This window comes from Anabrus simplex, chromosome 1 (assembly GCF_040414725.1).
Source record: "Anabrus simplex isolate iqAnaSimp1 chromosome 1, ASM4041472v1, whole genome shotgun sequence".
Taxonomy (NCBI): Eukaryota; Metazoa; Arthropoda; class Insecta; order Orthoptera; family Tettigoniidae; genus Anabrus; species Anabrus simplex.
Window position 1 is genome coordinate 115942049 of NC_090265.1, and position 20339 is coordinate 115962387.

The following is a 20339-nucleotide window of genomic DNA, read 5'->3' on the forward strand; positions in this document are numbered from 1 at the left end:
TTAGAGCGACCAGGGCTACAGCTCGATAGGTATGGAATGGTGATGACCTGGCCAATGTTACTTAGCACACGCTTCATCGAACAATGCTGCGCCTGGTGCTGCGGAATCGACTACCCAGCCGTACCCCAATCCCTCAGTGTTGACCGAAAGCAGGGCATGAGGTGGGCATAATATCATCACCACTGGAATGTGGATTATTGCAAAAGGTCACCTGGTCCTATGAATCCAAATTCCTGGTTCATCACGTCGGCGGCCGATTTCCACGTGGTTTCATGATCGGACAGAGACATATTTCAGTATTTAATTTTTTTTGTTACAATTTGTTTTACGTCGCACCGATACAGATATGTGTTATGGCGACGATGGGATAGGAAAGACCTAGGAGTGGGAAGGAAGCGGCCGTGGCCTTAATTAAGGTACATTTGCGAAATTGGGAAACCATGGAAAAACATCTTCAGGGTTGCCGACTGTGGGGTTTGAACCCACTATCTTCCGGATGCAAGCTCACATCTGCGCGCCCCTAACTGCGCGGCCAACTCGCCCAGTTTAAAAAAATATTTTTTACTAATTTTACTCCTAAACATAATTCAGAACACAGCTGTGCTCTTCACCTTTCGTTCACACATTTCAAGTTAGAATGAAACAGGCTTAACGAGTATTGTACGTTGTTGAGTTTCAGGCAAGGAGTATTGCCGATACGAATCAGCTGCTGCTGCTTTGTTATTTGCTGACGGTCGCTGTTACTTCGTGCTCGTTAGCAATCTCTGCTCTCGTAGATGTCTCATCAAAATCTTCATTATTGACACAGCGTGATCTACATTCTCTGGACATAGAATACATCTCCTGTCATTGAACACTTCATCTCCGTACAGGTCATGGCGGCCCTTGGAGGAATACAAGTTGCTATTCCTACACTAAGCACTAAGAAGTATAGTGTTTTTAGCTCCATGCCCAGCCCTTTTTGCTCCCAGAAATTAACCTAGACTAAGTGAACTTCAGGGCCCTGTATATCTGGAAGTGGAAGTGGAAACCTCCTTTCTGAATATTTCGACGTTCTGGCTGGGAATTGAACGCATGCTCTCCTGGATGAACCACACATGCCTTTACAGCCGTATAAATCCAAACCAAACCAAACCCCATGGCACTACAGCCCTTGAAGAGCCTTGGCCTACCAAGCGACCGCTGCACAGCCCGAAGGCCTGCAGATTACGAGGTGTCGTGTGGTCAGCACGACGAATCCTCTCGGCCGTTATTCTTGGCTTTCTAGACCGGGGCCGCTATCTCACCGTCAGATAGCTCCTCAATTCTAATCACGTAGGCTGAGTGGACCTCGAACCAGCCCTCAGGTCCAGGTAAAAATCCCTGACCTGGCCGGGAATCGAACCCGGGGCCTCCGGGTAAGAGGCAGGTACGCTACCCCTACACCACGGGGCTGGCTACAGCCGTATAAATGCATTCCGATTACTGATCCCCGTCGTTTAGTAGGTATGCAAGATGTAGGAGATTAGAATGTAGGTCACCAGTGTAAAGAGAAGAAGTCCTGACGATTGTCATAGTACAAAACAGAAGAAGCAAGTATTAAAAATATATATATCCAAGGACTAGAAGAGAAGGATAATTTTTCCATATAGGAAAGCCTTTGGTATCAGACCTGTGTAAGTGTCAGTGTGAGAAACCCTTCTGCTAACTATTCCGCAGGGACGTTTAATACCGATAACTCGGGGTGATAACAGAATGACATCGTCGCAGGCTTCTAACCCAGGCGGTATTGGTTCGAATTTCGGACAATGAATGTGGGATTTGAAAAAATTGAAAAGTCATGTCCACGGAAAATTGAAGATTCCATGGCTAAGATCACGATAATCAAGAGTTACCGGTACATGTAAGCGGTTCGTTCCTTCATACAGTGAGTGTATCGTTAAAAGAAGGAGGACACCATGAAAGGCAGGGAAGTGAAACACACTCTACGTCTCGTAAAGAAGAATTAACAAAAGAAGACCAGATAGAAAATATCAAAAATAGGATCCTAACAAGTTATTTTCTATGGATGTTCTAGGAAGGAGCTATTGTTCAAGGTTTTAATTCCCACCAACCTTCCTTTGTGGGGTAGTGATACAAGGTTTCTTCTCTGAGTCACAAGGTCGCGAATTCAAATCCACCAGTTACAGTAGTCGGATTTTTGAAGGATGAAAAAGTCAGTGGGTTGCATGCCGTACGGCGCGGATGTGTAAAAGAATCTCTCGAGACCCATTCGGTATTTACCTGAAACAATTAATCAAAACTCAACATTTTTGAGCTCCAATCTCTCCGCCACCTTCTTCGTGTCATTTAATTGTTTCTGAGTTTCAACGGATAGTCGTGATTATTTTTATCAATTTCATACTGGACCATGTTCCAATAAATGGTTAAATAATGATCCGAAGAACCTTTCTGTTAGAATGAACTTTCTGCAGCTTCCTATATAACTGAAGGACTTCGAATAAGAACTTCCCACAAATTAGATCTCCTTCCATGTATTTGTTATGAACAGTAAGCCAATGGAACCTCCCCAGTAGATAGCTACCCTTGTTTGCCACACGCGGTATTCGAGCCCTTGGATAACACGCACATCCAGATACTGGCGTGTACTGTAGTCTAGTATCAATCAATCAATAAATCAATCAATCAATGAATCAATCAATCAATCACCACTGATATGCATTTAGTGCAGTCGCCCAGGTGGCAGATCCCCTATCTGTTGTTTACTTAGTCTTTTCTTAAATAAATGCAAAGAATTTGGATATTTATTGAACATTTCCCTTGTTAAATTATTCTAATCCCTAACTCCTCTTCCTAAAACGAGTATAGCAGAGGTATTCCTTTTCTAAGGGGAGACATGATTTATTTGAAACAGTGATTGTTATAATTGTTCAGGCAACCAACCAGACCAAAGTACTGTGAAAAATCTGTAGTACGTCATCAGCTATTGCTATTATTTCTTCTGTTCTCCGAAATTTATCTTCTTGACATTCCTGCGGACAGTAGGCTCAACTCGTTGCATAATCATAAAGTTTCTCACGGAACTATCATCTATTACAAGAAAATTATATAAACCACATGATTTTGCCTACATCAAGGTCTGATGCAAAATTATCTGGAGACTTGATATATTTCCGGTGGTTACGGATACCGTTCTCAAGAGGCATTCTTCAGTTATATCAACATATCTAGCTACTCCTTAAATTTTCTACTAAACATGTACACAAATTTTGATAATTAAACCCAATAATTTAAACCTATTTTACGAATAAATGTAAAGAAAAAATCTTAAATTACATCATTATATATCTCTGTACCTATCTCCTGTATTACTGAGCTACTGGGGGAGGGGGTTGTCATCCGAAAAGTACTTCCTCTTTGTTAAAATCTCCACCATCACCAAATTGCATCATTATATATCTCTATCCCTTGTATTACTGAGCTGCTGGAGGACAGGGGGTGTCGTGCGAAAAGTACTTCCTCTTGAAACAAAAAAAAATCACTATCACCATCCGAAAATCTATGTAACGAAATAGTGTCACGTAACAAAATATGTTATGGAAGTGTAACCTAGCAACCATGCCGGCTGTGAAGTATGGATGGATGGATGGATGACCATGTTAACTAGCAACCGTACAGGCTATGTCTTAGGTAAAAATCCCTGACCTGGCCGAGAATCGAACCCGGGGCCTCCGAGTAAGAAGCAGGCTCGCTACCCCTACACCACGGGGCCGGCAATTTACATTAACATGTTAATTACATTTCATGAAAAAATGGAATTAAAAATTTCAAAAAAATATTTTGGAAAAACTGAATTGTTTGTGAAAGAAAAGTTAGTGATATCTCTACTTTTATGTAGGTGACATTCCCACAACGTTTCGTGAAAATCCATGCTTTTTATCTCCGGAGTGTCACCTTAATAGTGAATAGCCTACTTTCTCCCTCATAAGGTATAAGGGAGGGCATCCATCCGCCATGGGCTAGCGACAATAAGTCCTCTAGCTGTGTTTGGTATTGTTTCTGCTTATTTATCACGTTCCTGACTCTTAACTTTCCTGTCCGACCTCTCTTGGTCAGCCTTATTTTTTTCCGATCTCGATGGTATTAGCTTTACGAGGTCTGTGGAGTAAACTATTTTCACGCCCCTCATGACCTGACAGTTTCCTTTACCGATACACACACTCTTCTGGGGATCGAACCTTTCCCTTTCTGATTCGAGTTGAGAGGGAAATTTTGACAATTTCCTCTTTAAACAAAAGGACCACCATCACTGTTATGGATTCGAATACCGGATACCTGGCAAGCCTGTGCTATTAGTTTTCGTCCTCAAACAGATCAAAAATTCTGTACGTATACTACTGCCAAGTTGTACCCGCTGGTTTGAAAGGAAACCTAATCTTAAGCACAGCTAGGAATTGAACCATCCAAATTGGTATCAGCTAGACAAAAGGGGTAGTATTTTATAGACAAACGAGCTGCTGAACCCGTCAAATTTTGTACAATTACAGCTTTAATGCCATCCAGCGGAAATGGGTGAAGCCAAAGAAAGAGAGAACATTTCAATTAACAACTGTCAGTGTAATGCTATTGTTGACCGTCTGGTGGCCACGATCTTTAAGGCGTCACCGTAGTTAGTCGGTTCGAGTCCCGTTGGTCGGAAACGTTTTCACCATCAGAATGTTGGCCGGCCGTCTAGGAGAGGTGGTGGTGTACAATTTCTAATCACTGGATTGCGTGCCAGAAGTACGGATTCAGTTCCATACTCCGCAGTGTTCATGTGGAGTGAGGGCATATGACTCTGTTGATAGTGATTCTTCCGTCAGACGGCGACGTTAAGCATCGAGCAGACCCTTTGGTGGTACTCGACAGGAATATATCACGGCATTCATTTCATCTCATTAACTTTTCTGATGCGGTTGACATAAGGAAAGGTCGCACACACTCGCTACGAAGATTCACCTCGCTTCATACCACACCCCTTAGAGAAACGCAACACGCGATGGACACACCGTGTAATGCTATTTTTGACTAGTTTTTTGCACTTAGGACATTGCAGTCCACAGCATTTAGATTTCTTCTGTCTCGTTGATATTAGGGCATCCGAGGTCACTGGAGTCTTTCATTTCCTCCTCCTTTCGTGATTCCCTTTCCTCGTAGTTTTCATTTCGATGGTTATCTCAAATATCTTCTTGATCAATGTAGGCTGTTGATCATATGGTTTTGTACTTCATAAAAATAATGACGGTAACAACTACCATCATCTCCATTTAACTCGTATTGTGGCGATTGAACAGTGTTTCGATAACAGCGATGTTCGGCGTTGATGGACTTGGCACAAAGACTTGTAAATTCGTGAGAATGTCAGTAGTCCAAAATATTCTTCTGTGCAGACATACGCAGTAGCCTAATTTAGCACCGTGCAGGAAAAATGAAAGATGAATGATCACAAATTTTAGTTTCTTTAACTCACATGCAGGTTTTAGATGGAACAAATATATCCGCAAATATTTGGATGTTTTTGGAAAAAGTAATATTGTAATCCTGAATATACCGTTGTTGTTGTTGTTGTTTTTGTTGTTGTTCGTTGGATAAAAGTGCACAGACCATAGAATATCGGAAATTATATTTTACACAATTTTTATAACATACCGTACGGATTTTGATACATTCTTTTTTTATTTTACAGTTTGCTTTATGTCGTACCGACACATATAGGTCTTACGGTGTCAGTGGTACAGGAAAGGACTAGGATGAGGAAGGAATTAAGGTACAGGCCCAGCGTTTGCCCGGTGTGAAAATGGGAAACCAAGGAAAACCATTTTCAGGGCTGCCGACAGTGGGGTTCGAACTCACTTTCTTCTGAATCCAAGCTGGTAGCTTCGTGACCTAAACCTCGCAGCCACTCGTTCGGTTCGATTCAATTCATATTAAGTTATAAATTGAACATTTTCTATTTTGCTCCCCTTAATATTGATACGCCACTGGGTACTAATCAAATTATATATAGCTTGGTGCAATCTCTGGACATCCCTGGACTTAAATACAAAGTCTCAAGAAAGTCTGTCAAACCGTTTTCCCGCGACGTTTACACAAATGAACAGCCAAGCAGATAGGACAAAAATCGAACAACCCACTTTCGACAGCTTTTTTTTACTTAGTCCGAAATGAAAACGTAGTTTAAGACGACAGTTTATTCATGTTGATGTTACAAAATCAGGTTCAAAATAAATCGAATGAAACTCTTGTTATTGGTGCGGAAATGGTTGGTTGCTTTATCTTTTTGAGTATTCAGCTCACGTTAAGTCGGAAACACCGGCTTACTTCAGTATACAATATTCCATATTCCAAGAACACATGTAGGGAGGGTTGACGTGTAGGAATGCTTCTTTCTCCTGTCTCTCTCCCACCAGTGGTACGTGTCTTTCCACGAATCCCAAACGAGCTGGCACCAATATTCAGTCTCTTATTTTCTGACGTTACTATGTGACTCAGAGAACTGAGACATGCATTCGTTTGAAGACGCATGGTTTTTTGAACCTCTTGTGCAATTTGTTGTGGGTAGCTGACGTCATTAAATGTCCTGGACATAGCTGAAGAAGTGAAGAGGCCAATAAAACAACGATTTTAATTTTAACGAAGCATTCATGCAAAAATTCACTTACTTTTCAGTGTTTGCCACCCACCAGAAAATTAAACAAAAACTATCCATCATACTCAAGAACTTCATAATTGCTTGTCATATTCTGTATAATCGAAATATTAATTTGTATTGACATCATCCTGTTGGCTAATCCATGGCTTCAGATGATACAATACTGTTTTTCTGTGAGTTAAGCCTGAATATATTACCTAAGAACTGTACGATTTTCAGTCATGAGATCTGCGTGACAGTCCACCTCTGTGGTGTAGTCGTTAGGATGATTAGCTGCCACCCCGGAAGGTCCGGGTTCGATTTCCTGGTCGGCCACGAAATTTGAAAAGTGGTATATACGAGGGCGGGAACGGGGCCCACTCAGCCTCGGAAGGTCAACAGAGTAGAGGAGGGTTCGATTCCCATATCAGCCGTCCTCGAAGTGGTTTACCATGGATGCAATCCGCGAAACAGACGAGGAATTGTGCTAGTTTTACGGACGGATGCCCTTCTTCGTGTCAACGCTATATGGAAGGACGTATTCAACTATTACATGGTTGTATGGTGGTTGACATTATGACGTGTTCTGTGTAAGTTAAGATGTGTTTATTATGACAAACACCCAATCCCGGTGACAGTGGAATTAACAAGACTGGCTAGAATTCCCAACCCGATCAGGAATCGAAGACCGTTACACTGACCGTTTGGCCTTTTACCTCTTACTGCAGACAGCAGTCTGCAGACTCAACTTCGTTACTCCGTTCACGCGTATACTCAAAACATCTATACGAATTGGGTTGGTCCTCGGTTTTCGCTAATTTCTCTCGGTCATCTAAGAGGGTGCAATAAATAAACTACATTTTCTATTGCCACTTTCCTTCACCAAATATACATGTTGTTCAATTTACAACAGAGGCTTACAAATACGTGTTTCTTTTAAACACACATTAGCTCTCTCAAGGACAGGTTGAGTTTTAGTTTCCAGGCGGTATTGCTACCTCTGGGAACAAATTCCGCTATGTCGGGAGAGTGCCCACTTTCTCCATCACTTTCACTTCCACGTATGTCGTAATGGTCATTGAGACGAAAGGATGTCTAACAGGTGGAGTCACCGAAAGATCTAACCGAATGAAAACGAGAATATTATGACACATGATTCCAACCGAGAGCTATCTAGCCTCAACTGTCTTGATGGACTCCTCCATCTGGGCTGAGTGGCTTAGCCGATAGTGGCTTTCTGATCCCGAGTTGGCGAGATCGATCCTAGCTCAGTCCGGTGGGACATGAAGGTGCTCTGCGAGACATTTCCAGTATTTCAACTTCTCCGAAAATATAAATGATATTTGGCGGGTTGTAAAACCAGCCCGATTCCTTGGTTGGATGATCAGCAGTGAGGCCTTCGGTTCTGAGGGTCCCGGGTTCGACTCCCGGTTGGAGCGGGGATTTTAATCGTGTTTAATTAATTCTTATGTTGCGGGGACTGGGTGTTTTGTTGGTCCTAACCCTCTCCTCTTCATATTCACACAACACACCGCACTACCAGCCACAATATAAACACGCATTAGCGCTGGTGTCAGAAAGGGCGTCCGGCAGTAAAACAGGCCCAAATCCGACACAGTTCGCACCCGCAACCCCACAGGTGTGGAAAAGGTGGGATGCAAAATCATTTAAATTCTTCATTAGGATATTGACAAATTGTTAAGGCCACATTTATATTAAACAGATCCTACATTATTATTCTTTTTCTTCTTGTCCGTTTTCCAAATTTACTGATGTTGGCACTTCATGTGGCTTTGGTTCAATTTTACGGCCGGATGCCCTTCCTTACACCAACCTTTTGTAGAGGGATGTACTCACTATTGCCTGTGAACCATAATTATTAACCTGGCGCGGTTAACGAGATGGGTATTAAACGTGTATGTACTGTATATTAATGAAAGTGTAAGACCTACTGTGCAGCAAGAAAACCATTCTTAATCAGAACGCTCACATTCTTAAATGTCATATCTTTCCAACTTTCGTGTGAGGAATATAAAAATGGACTGTAACACAGAGTGAATGCAAAACGCTAGTGTATTTTGAAAGGTGGTGTTGTTCGCTTCGCACTCGGTGCACTTAGACTACCGTGATGGACAGGATGAATGAAGCCAGTAAGGTTCTCCTTTCCCCTCAAAACTCGCTAACTTGGTATGTCGATCATATCATGTAGGCAGAGATGTATAAACTCCTACATTTGAATGGAATGTTTGAATGGTACGTCAAAATATGAATTCTCTTCTAGAAGTTGCTAAATCTAAATTTTGAAATGTCAACATTCGGTAGAAGTTGGGACCTCAATAAGAAGACAATTTCAAATCACTGTCATTCGATGTCAATTTAATTTGTCAGTTTAATGTATCATTCTTAGGCCTGGTTTCATCAACACTTGTTAAATATATACTAACAAGTAATTAGTTAATACTAAGTTGAAAATTTATTAACGTGTTAGGTGTCTTGCGTTTCTTCAAACTTTTCCTGTGAAATGTTAACTGATTGGATGTTTACTCTCTCAACATTGCGAACTGGTGCGAATCAAGGAGGCAGTGGTATAAACACGCTGTTTCACAGCGCGCTGCGATTCGCTTTTGTTTGAATACAGCTGTTAAATAAGGCGCGTCAATTTTTCGTTTTTTTTTTTTTTTTTTTTTTTTTTTTGCGTCGCACCGACACAGATAGGTCTTATGGCGACGATGGGACAGGAAAGACTCAGGAATGGGAAGGAAGCGGCAGTGGCCTTAATTAAGGTACAGCCTCAGCATTTGCCTGGTGTGAAAATGGGAAACCACGGAAAGCCATCTTCAGGGTTGCCGACAGTGGGATTCGAACCCACTATCTCCCGGATGCGAGCTCACAGCTGGGCGCGTCAAGTGAAAAGGAATCGAGGTTCTAATTTTTCCTCCGAAAAGGAAGTTCATCACCAGTCAGCACACTGATTGTTAAGGCTGTCTGGCATTTGATCCGTAATCCCAAACTAAGAACAGAAAATCTTTTCCAGACCCCTACCATCCTTTCCACACAATTCCGTGTCCTGGTATGCGCTAAAATCTAACAGTTTTGAGGTCTTCCTTCAGGATGAAAGTATGGGGTTAAAATATACCAACTTTTTTAGTGGGAATCCACTATCACCTAGCAAAATTCCTTCGTTAATTCATTCAAACTGCGCTCTGATGTGGGAGTTACTAAATATTGTACTGTCATGTACAGAACCAGGCCACCTAGAAACTATATCCCCGATTTGGAGATAAGGATTTACTTATCACTTCAACATTAACAGAAAAGTATTCCTTCCGACTACGATATATTTCGGCCCTATTGCCTCCAGGTGATAGAATTCTTATGTGTGCACAATCTGTTGCACCTAAAACACTAGGAAAACGGCTTATTTCATAGAAGTCTCGGATAATTTGCTGACGTTCTTCTACTGAAGGGAATGTTGTATACATTTTTCTCATGCATGCTATTGCTGCGGAAACTCGACTTAAAACTCTACTAACTGTGGTTTTAAAAATTCCAGCATTGTCTCTGACCATTATGTGAAAAGAACCAGTAGCATAAAATCTTAACGTTATCAGTACCTGTGACATTGGAGAAAAAGGTACATTTCTCTTCGCAGGATATTCTAACCTCGACTGAATTTCGTCAACAACCTTAGCAACGACTCTTTTCGTTAAGATGTATCTTTGAAGAAATTCTGCACCAGATTTTCAAAGTCATTACGTGGCAAACTTCTTCTTCGATCAGTATCGTTGTTTAAAAGATCTAAATAGAGCAATCCCGCATCCAAAGAAGGATTCATAGCAGCCCTTTTGGAATAGGTTGCCATTTATCACGAGAAACCGGGCTGTTAACTTTAACATGAAGTTAACATATGTTAACGTTAACAGTTGTTGATGAAACGCAAATTTTGTTAAACCGGATGTTAAAATGATTTCAGAGCTTGTTAAGTATTGGCAAGTGTTGATGAAACCGGGCCTTAGAACTTGACGGTAACAGGTTTTGAAAAATAAATACTACAATCATGACTGTAGCCGAAATGTACCCGTGAAGGATATAGTATGTTCTCCAGAAACACAAACAGGGCGAAGCGAACGAAGACCAAGTAAGACAGGTTCACCTTGGACTTCCATTAGCAGACATACCTTCTCTTCTCTCTTTTTCTTTTCTTCTCTTTGAAAAATGTATTAATTATTTTCCGGGAACTGGTAGTGGTGTCCAGCTGGCGCGGCTCCAAAGTACTCCTTACTGTACTAGGGTGACAATGGCGCAGCGGTAAGGTGTCGTGAGGTGAGGTGATAGTGATAGTGATTGTGACCAAGACTACAAAGAACTAATCAGCTCTGTCAAGATGCGCTCCGGGCGGAGTAAGTTATATGCCAAGCTCACCAGCAGCTTTCTCAGGAAGTGGTGTAAGTATGAAACTCTCTTTCATTCATCAATGTTTATGTTAAGTAAAACGTGTCCTGTTCATAAAATGAAAACCTTTATTATTCACTGTTGAATGAAATGCCATCTATTGTATTCTTGCTTCTTTGTAACGATTTACGAACAAGTGCTTATTCAGGACCACTGCAGTGCTCTAGGGATCGGAATAGTAATAATAATGTTACTGGCTTTACGTCCCACTAACTACTTAAAATCAATAACATTATTATTTCTATTATAATACCTACTTCTCGTCCAGAGAGCCTGCGTACGATTTCCCGTCCTATTATAAATTTAACATAACCTTTAAGTTTTTCAGTCTGTCGAACACAAGATACAAATTTATACAACACTAATACTGCACATATTGTTGTGTGGGTCATCAATCCATAGACTGGTTTGATGGAGCTCAACACGCCACCCTATCCTGTGCTAACCTTTTCATTTCTAAATAACTGTTACACCCTACATGTTCCCTAATCTGTTTGTCATATTCATGCCTTGGTCTCCCGCTACCGTTTCTACCGTCTACACTCCCATCAAAAACTAACTGAAAAAGACCTGGGTGTCTCAAGATGTTGCGCTGTTATTCTGTCCCTTCTTCTGGTCATTTTTCATCGAATCGTTCTCCACTCACCAATTAGATTCATCTGTGATTCGATCTACCCATCTCACCTTCAGTATTCTTCTGTAACACCACATTTCAAAAGCTTCTATTCTCTTCCTTTCTGAGCTTGCTATCATCCGAGTTTCACTCCCATACAATGCGACGCTCCAGAAAAAAAGTCTTCAGAAACGTATTTCTATATCAACACTAATACATAGGCTACCTGAAAAAGTAATACGGGGGAGCGGGGGGACAAAAATTCAAATTTTGAAAATAATGTTTTATGAATACATGTGATTTTCGTTATATTTTGTGAACATTTTAACCTTGTGCTGTAACTCAAAATTAAGTACTTTTAATAACCATCTTGTATTTATTCCTGCACTAGTGAGACCACGCCATTAGGAAATTTAAGCGGCGTTTTCTAAGCTTTCAGTTTTTCCCCACATAGGTGCATTTTCCTCTGAAACTGCATGTGCTTTGAAATGATCAGTGATTATGAGTGATGAGTTTTTAGATAGTATTTTGTGTGTGATGAATTGTTTGTTCAGGCATTCATAAATTTAATAGAATATTTATTGGAATATTGTACAATGTTTTCCTGTTTCCAAATGTTTAACCATCACCTAAATTTTATTTTTGACCATATTTTCATAATTCTTCACAAAGTTTAAGATAAATACGTTTAATTTAAACCTGTAAAATATCAGCCCTATACTAACAGTAGTTATGCTATAATATGTACCTATTTCAGGATATACAATTCTTGGTCATCACTGTACTGGCGCCATTTTGTCAACTGTACTCTTGTCATAATATAATATGTGAAATTTATAATGAACTGTGCTAAGATTCAGTTTCCTGTGTCTCAGGTTATAGGTTCTGTATTGTATTTTCGATCACATCCCTCATTAATAACAGAGTGACATGTTTCGCTCTATAAGAACATCCTCAGATGTCATGGAACGAAACATATCATTATATTGTTAATAAATTAAATACCGAGCGAGATGGCCGTGCGGTTAGGGGCACGTGGCTGTGAGCTTGCATCCGGGAGATAGTGGGTTCGAACCCCACTGTCGGCAGCCCTGAAGATAGTTTTCCATGGTTTCCCATTTTCACACCAGGCAAATGCTGGGGCTGTACCTCAATTAATGCCACGGCAGCTTCCTTCCCATTCCTGGCCCTTTCCTATCCCATCGTCACCATAAGACCTATCTGTGTCGGTGCGACGTAAAGCAAACTAAAAAAACTAAATAAATTATAAGAATATTGGTTGATATATTACAACGAAATACTTAACTTTATTAGAACTAAGTCAACACACAAAAGCATGATTTCCATTTTAAAATAGTAAGTGACTTTAAGGCTCTTCATTTCTGCGGAAGAAAAGTACAACAATCCTTTCTCGACCACGCCGGGATGGTATCTAATATATAGGCCACCAAAATCCAACGAATTACATTTGAAGTCTACTACACAGAAACGCAGGTTGTTGGACACGTTTTACAACACAAGACAAAACGAATAAGACGGTTGCACGGTGGAGGTATCCGTAGGTTTGAATTTAGAATATGGTGATTTCGAACCCCACCGTCGGCAGTCCTGAAGATGGATGTCTGTAGTTCCCATTTTCACGTCAGAAAAATGCCAGAGCTGTCACTTTCATATCGCATCGTCTCCGAAAACGACGTTCAACACATCAAAAAATAGCTGAAGTGTTCCAAGAAGCAATAAGAACAAACCTGTCACACAACAGGCTTTGGCCCGTTAAGACAAATGCCTTCAAGTAGGTATTGGAGTGCTACATGGCCAGCGTAACGAAATCATCGGCCATATTGTTTGAATTTCTTGACCGGATCCCGCTGCTTCTCGTGTCAGACAGCTCGTCGGCTGGTCTCATGAGGTAAAGTGAACCCCATTCCAACCCTCAGTCCAGAATTAAAATCATTGGACCACCCGGGGATCGAACCCGTGGTCTCCAGATAAGAGGCAGGTACGTTACTGCTAAATCTCGGGGCTGCCGTCCATTAACCAGATAGTAAAATGAGATAGTCTCTTGCCCATAGTACACCAATGACTCTTATATGAAACCATAATAATAAGCTTATTTAGAATTTACACTGCCCTGCTCCCTGGCTGAATGGTCGGCGTAGTGGGCCTTAGGTCATATGGCCTCGGGTTCGATTCTCAACCAAACTACGTTTGGTTAGTTATTCTTGTTGAGGGGCTGGATGGTTATGATCAACTTTATCCACATTCTCGTTGACATAACCACAACAGAAACACGCAGTAGTGAATACATCCTTCCACATAGACTTGGCATCCCGCCGTAAAACTAGGCTTAATTCACATTAGTGAAAATAAAAAACGAAAATCCTCAGCCTATTTCCAGTCAGTCGACCGGGTCAGGAATGGAATGGTTTCTTTTTTTTACAAGTTGTTTTACGTCGCACCGAGCACATAGGTCTTATGGCGTCGACAGGACAGGAAAGGGTAGGAATGGGAAGGAATCGGCTGTGGCCTTAATAAGGTACAGCCCCAGCATTTGCCTGGAGTGGAAATGGGAAACCACGGAAAACCATCTTCAGGGCTGCCGACAGTGGGGTTCGAACCTACATCCCCCGAATACTGGATACTGACCGCACATAAGCGATTGCAGCTATCGAGCTCGGTAGGAATGGAATGAATGACGCCCCCATCTAGCGGCGAGGATAGAAATTGTGCCGGCTACCGAAGTCTGTCGCACTCCTCTGATTAATGACAAACAGATGAAGTGAAATGATATTGAAGAGTGTCGCTGGAATGAAAGATGACAGGGAAAACCGGAGTACCCGGAGAAAAACCTGTCCCGCCTCTGCTTTTGCCAGCATCAATCTCACATGGAGTGACCGGGATTTGAACCACGGAACCCAGCGGTGAGAGGCCGGCGTGCTGCCGCCTGAGCCACGGAGGCTCTTAATTCACATTAGTATCGACCCGGAAAAGAAGATTTCGAATATACAACGTACACGCAAATGAAGTGGGAGTGTTAAGGGTATATCTATTTACATGTGTGTTGAGAAAATCTGAGTACAGTCTCTGGCAACTCAGCGTCTTAGAAGGCTAGCCGGTGTGGCGAGTACATGTGTGATCGAATCCTGCCGCTTGCCAGACAGAGCCCACACATTTAGCATAAACGTATACAGGGCTACCATCTACATTATATCGATGCCTTAAATGAAATAACAACAATGAATCTATAATCCTACATCAGACTAGCAACATGAAGAATACTGACGACAACTATTTCTTTAATTTAAAAACAAACTCTCACATATTTCTCTCAAGTGATGGGTGATCGATTATGCCATCTTGTTTACAGCTGATATCTCGTCATTAATGTCAGCTCATTCCAGATAAGCTGATAGCTTTTAATAATGACAGTGACATTAACAGCAAAGAACGCTTCTTCACATACTAATGAAATAATATCCTAGGGACCTTACAGTGTAACTTACAAATAAGTAATTATCATTATAAAAGGTTATTCTATGCCTGCGGTTATTTCCAGGTAAGTAATTATCATTATAAAATATTCTTTTATTCCTTTCAAGGCTAAGTGATTAATGTGTAGACTCTGTGTTTTCTCTTACAGGTTGCTACATTTTGCAGCGAGTGCCTAGAAAACATGATCTGTAATCAGAATCCTTCCTTTTGGTAATGTGAAAGTACTCATTAGGCGATTTCGTGGGTGGCATTACAGTACATTTAGATAGGGTGGCGAGTTTCACTTTACATCCCCTCCAACCAACAGCTTCAAGGTTCAATTTCTGCCACTGACACAAATTTCAGACTGATCTGAGGCGCTGGTACAGACAGCACTTGTATAGCATAACTGAGAGGAGGAGTTAAAAATCCCACGCTGTCTTTTTTGGAATGGTTTTGTATGGTTCTACTTGAGCTGGTGAAGTTTGGTATGGTACCAAACGTACAAAACACCAATGAGAACACAATCACGTTCTAAGAGTCGATAGCTAACTAACTTATATGGAGAGTTACTCCCTGGGCTTCGAATTATCATAGCAATCAGACATGGATGTGATGGTGCTGAATACCGTTTTAAGATTAAGTACAACTGATCAGCCATCCGCTATTAATCAGATCGAAAAAATGGAAGGGGGCCAAAGAAAGAAAAGAGTCGCGAATAGCGGAAAAATGAAATATTTCCCCTATGCCTTGTAAACCTAATCCTGTCGGGTCGGAAAAGAACAAGAGTTGATCAAGGGAGGTCGGATAGAATAGATGATATCGAGGAACCTAACACAAGCAAGTGGAAGGAATACCAGGAATCAGCTAAGGGTCCCGTGTTCTTCAACCCACGCTCCCATGTTGAGCCCCTGGGGCCCCTTTTAGTCGCCTCATACGGATAGACAGGGGATAGGCCTACATTGGATATTATTGTGGGTGTTATTCTACCGGCCCCGTCTATAGGTGGAAATCAGACTTGGAGTAATAGGACTTCAACTTCAGGTTAGCAGGAAGAATAAATACGAGTGTCATATTATTTCAGTTTTTGGACTTTCATATTGTCAAAATGTTGTTGTAAAGCACCTGTATCTACATTAGATGTTGATTTCGGGTTCGGAGGCGGGTACTCTATCCATCATACTTACCAGTAGAAACATTAAACCAATATCGGGGTATTTTAGTTCCAATTCTGTGTAAAATGCTCAGTAACCGATCAACAAAAATGTAATCGTGCACAAGCTAGGATATTGTGCCATCAACAACGAGTATAACAGCTAGTTTTCAATATGAGACAGTCCAGGTGGGATTGTTCGCTCTTACTAGGGAGTTCAATATAGATAATTCGTTTATATGTACACTCAACCACGCAAAAATAGGCCGACAAAGAAATACTTAGTGTATACATTTTCTAAACGCGAGGATATTCGTAAACTGTGGAGAGCCGGTGGTTGAAGCGGTGATACTTAGAATCCTACCACCTGCACAGTATGATCATCTTATTTCAAACAAAAGAATATTGAAAAAAAAAAGTAATCTGCTACGGCCATGTTTGTGCAGTTGAGAGTACAACAGTTATACTCTATAATTTGCTTTACGTCGGATCTTATGGTGACGATACGATAGGAAAGGCCTAGGAGTGGGGAAGAAGTGGTAGTGGCCTTAATTAAGGTACAGCCCCAGCATTGCCTGGTATGAAAATGGAAAACCATCTGCAGGGCTGACGACAGTGGGGTTCGAACCCACTATCTCCCGGGTACAAGCTCACAGCTGCACGCCCCTAACCGCGCGGCCAAATCTCCCGGCACGGTTATAGTCTACTGCGTGCGCTATGGTTGGTTATGCAGTAAGTAGGCTAAACAAGGCGTTCTGTAGGCTACCAAATGGATGCCTGGATGTGATCTTAGTAGTGTTTAAGAACCTTGGATGTGATCCAGTACACGTCTCAGCATGCAGATTGTCGCCATGCGCTACTCAAGTGTTTATCGCTGAACTCGCTCTCAATTATCACATTACAGGTGTAGGAGATATGAGGGACTTGGTCTTCATGTCGAACCACGCGATATTGTTATTTAGCACAAAGGTTCAAACAGTGATAATTATAAAATATTATTGTCGCACTGGGTTTCTAAAATATGCACATCTCTAATTGGGGAAGTGTAGAGTTATACTCATATCGCGAAACTCTTCTTTACCGTACGAATTGGCCGTGCGGTTACGGCCGTGCTGCTGTGAGCTTGAATTCGGGAGATAGTGGGTTCGAATCTTACTGTTGCTAGCTCTGAAGATGGTTTTCCGTGGTTTCCCTTTTTCACACCAGGTAAATGCTGGGGTTGTACATTCATTAAGGACACAGACGCTTCCTTCACACACCGAGTCCTTCCCTATTTATGTTATTGACCGCAGGCGAGAAAGACCTTGAATATTTTATGTCACACGATAGTGGTTTTTCGTCTTAACAACGTCACTATGGTGCACACCAATCAGGTGACATTTTCTTTTTACGAGGAGACCTTGCTGACGCAGTGTAACAATGTGCGAACAATCAAGTGCTGGAATAACTCACCAATGCACGTCTGCACACGGAACAGGCCGAGAACTACGTTCTGTACATCCTGTGTCCAAGGCTTCCAGTCCAGTACCCTTTTCCGGATTGTCTTGAGATTGCACGTCGTACTTCCACGTACACCTAACAGGTGACGTGACATTGCTTTCCGATGTCTCTTTTTAATTAGACTACAGTCTCAGCCAACAGCCTTCATGAGCACCCAAAATATATCTGGTGAACATTTTTTGAAGAAGTGTATATTAACAGCATAGCATCATTCTTCTTCTTCTTCTTCTTCTTCTTCTTCTTCTTCTTCTTCTTTATCTGTTTACCCTCCAGGGTCGGTTTTCCCTCGGACTCAGCGAGGGATCCCACTTCTATCGCCTCAAGGGCAGTGTCCTGGAGCTTCAGACTCTGGATCGGGGGATACAACTGGGGAGGTTGACCATTACCTCGCCCAGGCGGCCTCATCTGCTATGCTAACAGGGGCCTAGCGGGGGGATGGGAAGATTGGAAGAGATAGACCAGGAAGAGGGAAGAAAGCGGCCGTGACCTGAAGTTAGGTACCATCCCGGCATTTGCCTGGAGGAGAAGTGGGAAACCACGGAAAACCACTTCGAGGATGACTGAGGTGGGAATCGAACCCACCTCTACTCAGTTGACCGAGGCTGAGTGGACCCCGTTCCAGCCCTCGTACCACTTTTCAAATTTCGTGGCAGAGCCGGGAATCGAACCTGGGCCTCCGGGGGTGCCACTAACCACTACCCCACAGAGGCGGACATAGCCTCATCACAAATATAATTTTTGTCTCACGACAATTTTTTCAAACAAGGTAGTTCGATAATACCGTACAAAGCGATTACGTAAATTGAAGGAATATTTCACGATTAGTAGACTTGGAAATTGCCTTTCTAACATTTAGCAGTAACGAGTAATTTTTATAGGGACCTAATGATGCTACAAAATTCCACACGTTGGGCGTTTCTTATAAACTGAAAACAAATCACTTTGAATGAGCATAACACGAAGACATATGATTCATCTATCTACTCATATTCCAAAGGGATATATTAAAAGTTAGATGCTTATAATACTACATTGATATCTTAGGGATATTAATTATAATTGCAACCATAATAAGATAACTTGCATTTAATTCCTGCGTCCTGCATACTTAAGCGTGCACTTGGTTTGCCCGATAACAGACCTCCAGCTGATCGGAAGCCTCTCCAGCGCACAAGCAAGCAAGTTAAAAGCACTGTAGTGGAAATCTGTGGCAACGTACGCTTGAAGCTGATAAGTAGCGACAAGCACGTGCAACAACCGAGTCAGCAAATTCAACTTTGCATACCTCGATTACAGAGATCAGTGATCCCATACTTATAGCTGTTCAGTGCTCTAAGAGTTCTGGGAGCATACATTCTTGTTGAAATTGAGATTTTTTTAAAACTTTTGTACTGGAGTTCGGTTTGATGTAGTTCAGTGTATCACTCGTCACTCCTAATGATGGCATGCGTGATAATGGCTGTGGAAAGCGGAGCTACGAGCGCCATCTGTTCATCTCAACAAATTTCACTTCCAGGTGAATACATGCAAACTTCCTACCATGAAGCATTCGCCGAAGATTCTGTGAGTGCTTGTGTAAGTCATTCGCTTTTACTCGTCTCTAAACGAAAAGTTTTATGAAAATCATAGCAAATATGCTCACTTCAGACCATATCGCTGGTAATCATTTCGTGTGTCTACTTCTATCCCGGCACAGCCCTTAAGACAGACCCTCCGATGAGGGTGGGCGCAATCTGCCGTATATGGGAAACTTCGTGTTGTTGTAGTGGAGAACAGTGTTGTGTGTGGTGTGTGAGTTGCAGGAAATTTGGGGGCAATAAAAACATCCAGTCCTCGAGCCTGGGGAATTAACCATTTACGGATAAAATTTCGAACCCGACCGCGAATCGAATCCGGAACCCTCTACACTGAAAGCGACTACGCTGACCATTCAGCCAAGAAGCCAGCTATGTCACTGGTTAATGATGAAGAGGCATTCTTTTTAATCAGCCTGAAATTACATGGGACTGCACAGATCCAGAATACCACAACAAATTTCTAAATTTATATCAGTCGTTAAGACAAGATGTGAAATATAAATGTCAAAAATGAATATTTAGATTGATTCTTTCAGTTCCGCATTAATAGACATGATGTTTTCGAAGTTTGCCGTTTTCGTTTCGCAGTGTGTGTGTTTTTTACAATTTGCTTTACGTCGCACTAACACAGATAGGTCTTAGGGCGACGGTGAGATAGGAAAGGTCTAGGAGTAGGAAGGGAACGGCCGTGGCCCTTATTAAGGTACCGCCCAAGCATTTGTCTGGTGTGAAAATGGAAAACTTCGGAAATACATCTTCAGGGCTGCTTACAGTGGGATTCGAATCCACAATCTACCGGATGTAAGCTCACAGTTGCGCGCTCCTAACCGCACGGCCATCTCTCCAGGTCGCATTGTGTTTTGCATCGCACTGAGTACACTAACATGAGTATGAATGTAACTAGAGTATCATTATTCTCATGGA

At 41.8% G+C, this 20339-nt stretch overlaps 1 protein-coding gene across 3 annotated transcripts in view; it reads left to right on the top strand.

Annotated features, from left to right (window-relative positions):
* Window positions 1-20339, top strand: part of emp (epithelial membrane protein) — a 577758-nt gene that overhangs the window by 354645 nt on the left and 202774 nt on the right. Inside the window, exon 2 of one of the 3 annotated variants that reach the window (XM_068230203.1) lies at window positions 10895-11094. The exons of 1 other annotated variant lie outside the window; for it this stretch is intronic. In XM_068230203.1, coding sequence (XP_068086304.1) covers window positions 11034-11094 — 61 coding nt within the window. In that variant the 5' untranslated portion in view covers window positions 10895-11033. The remainder of the gene's footprint in view (window positions 1-10894; window positions 11095-20339) is intronic. One more of the 3 variants, XM_068230205.1, reaches the window with a different exon arrangement.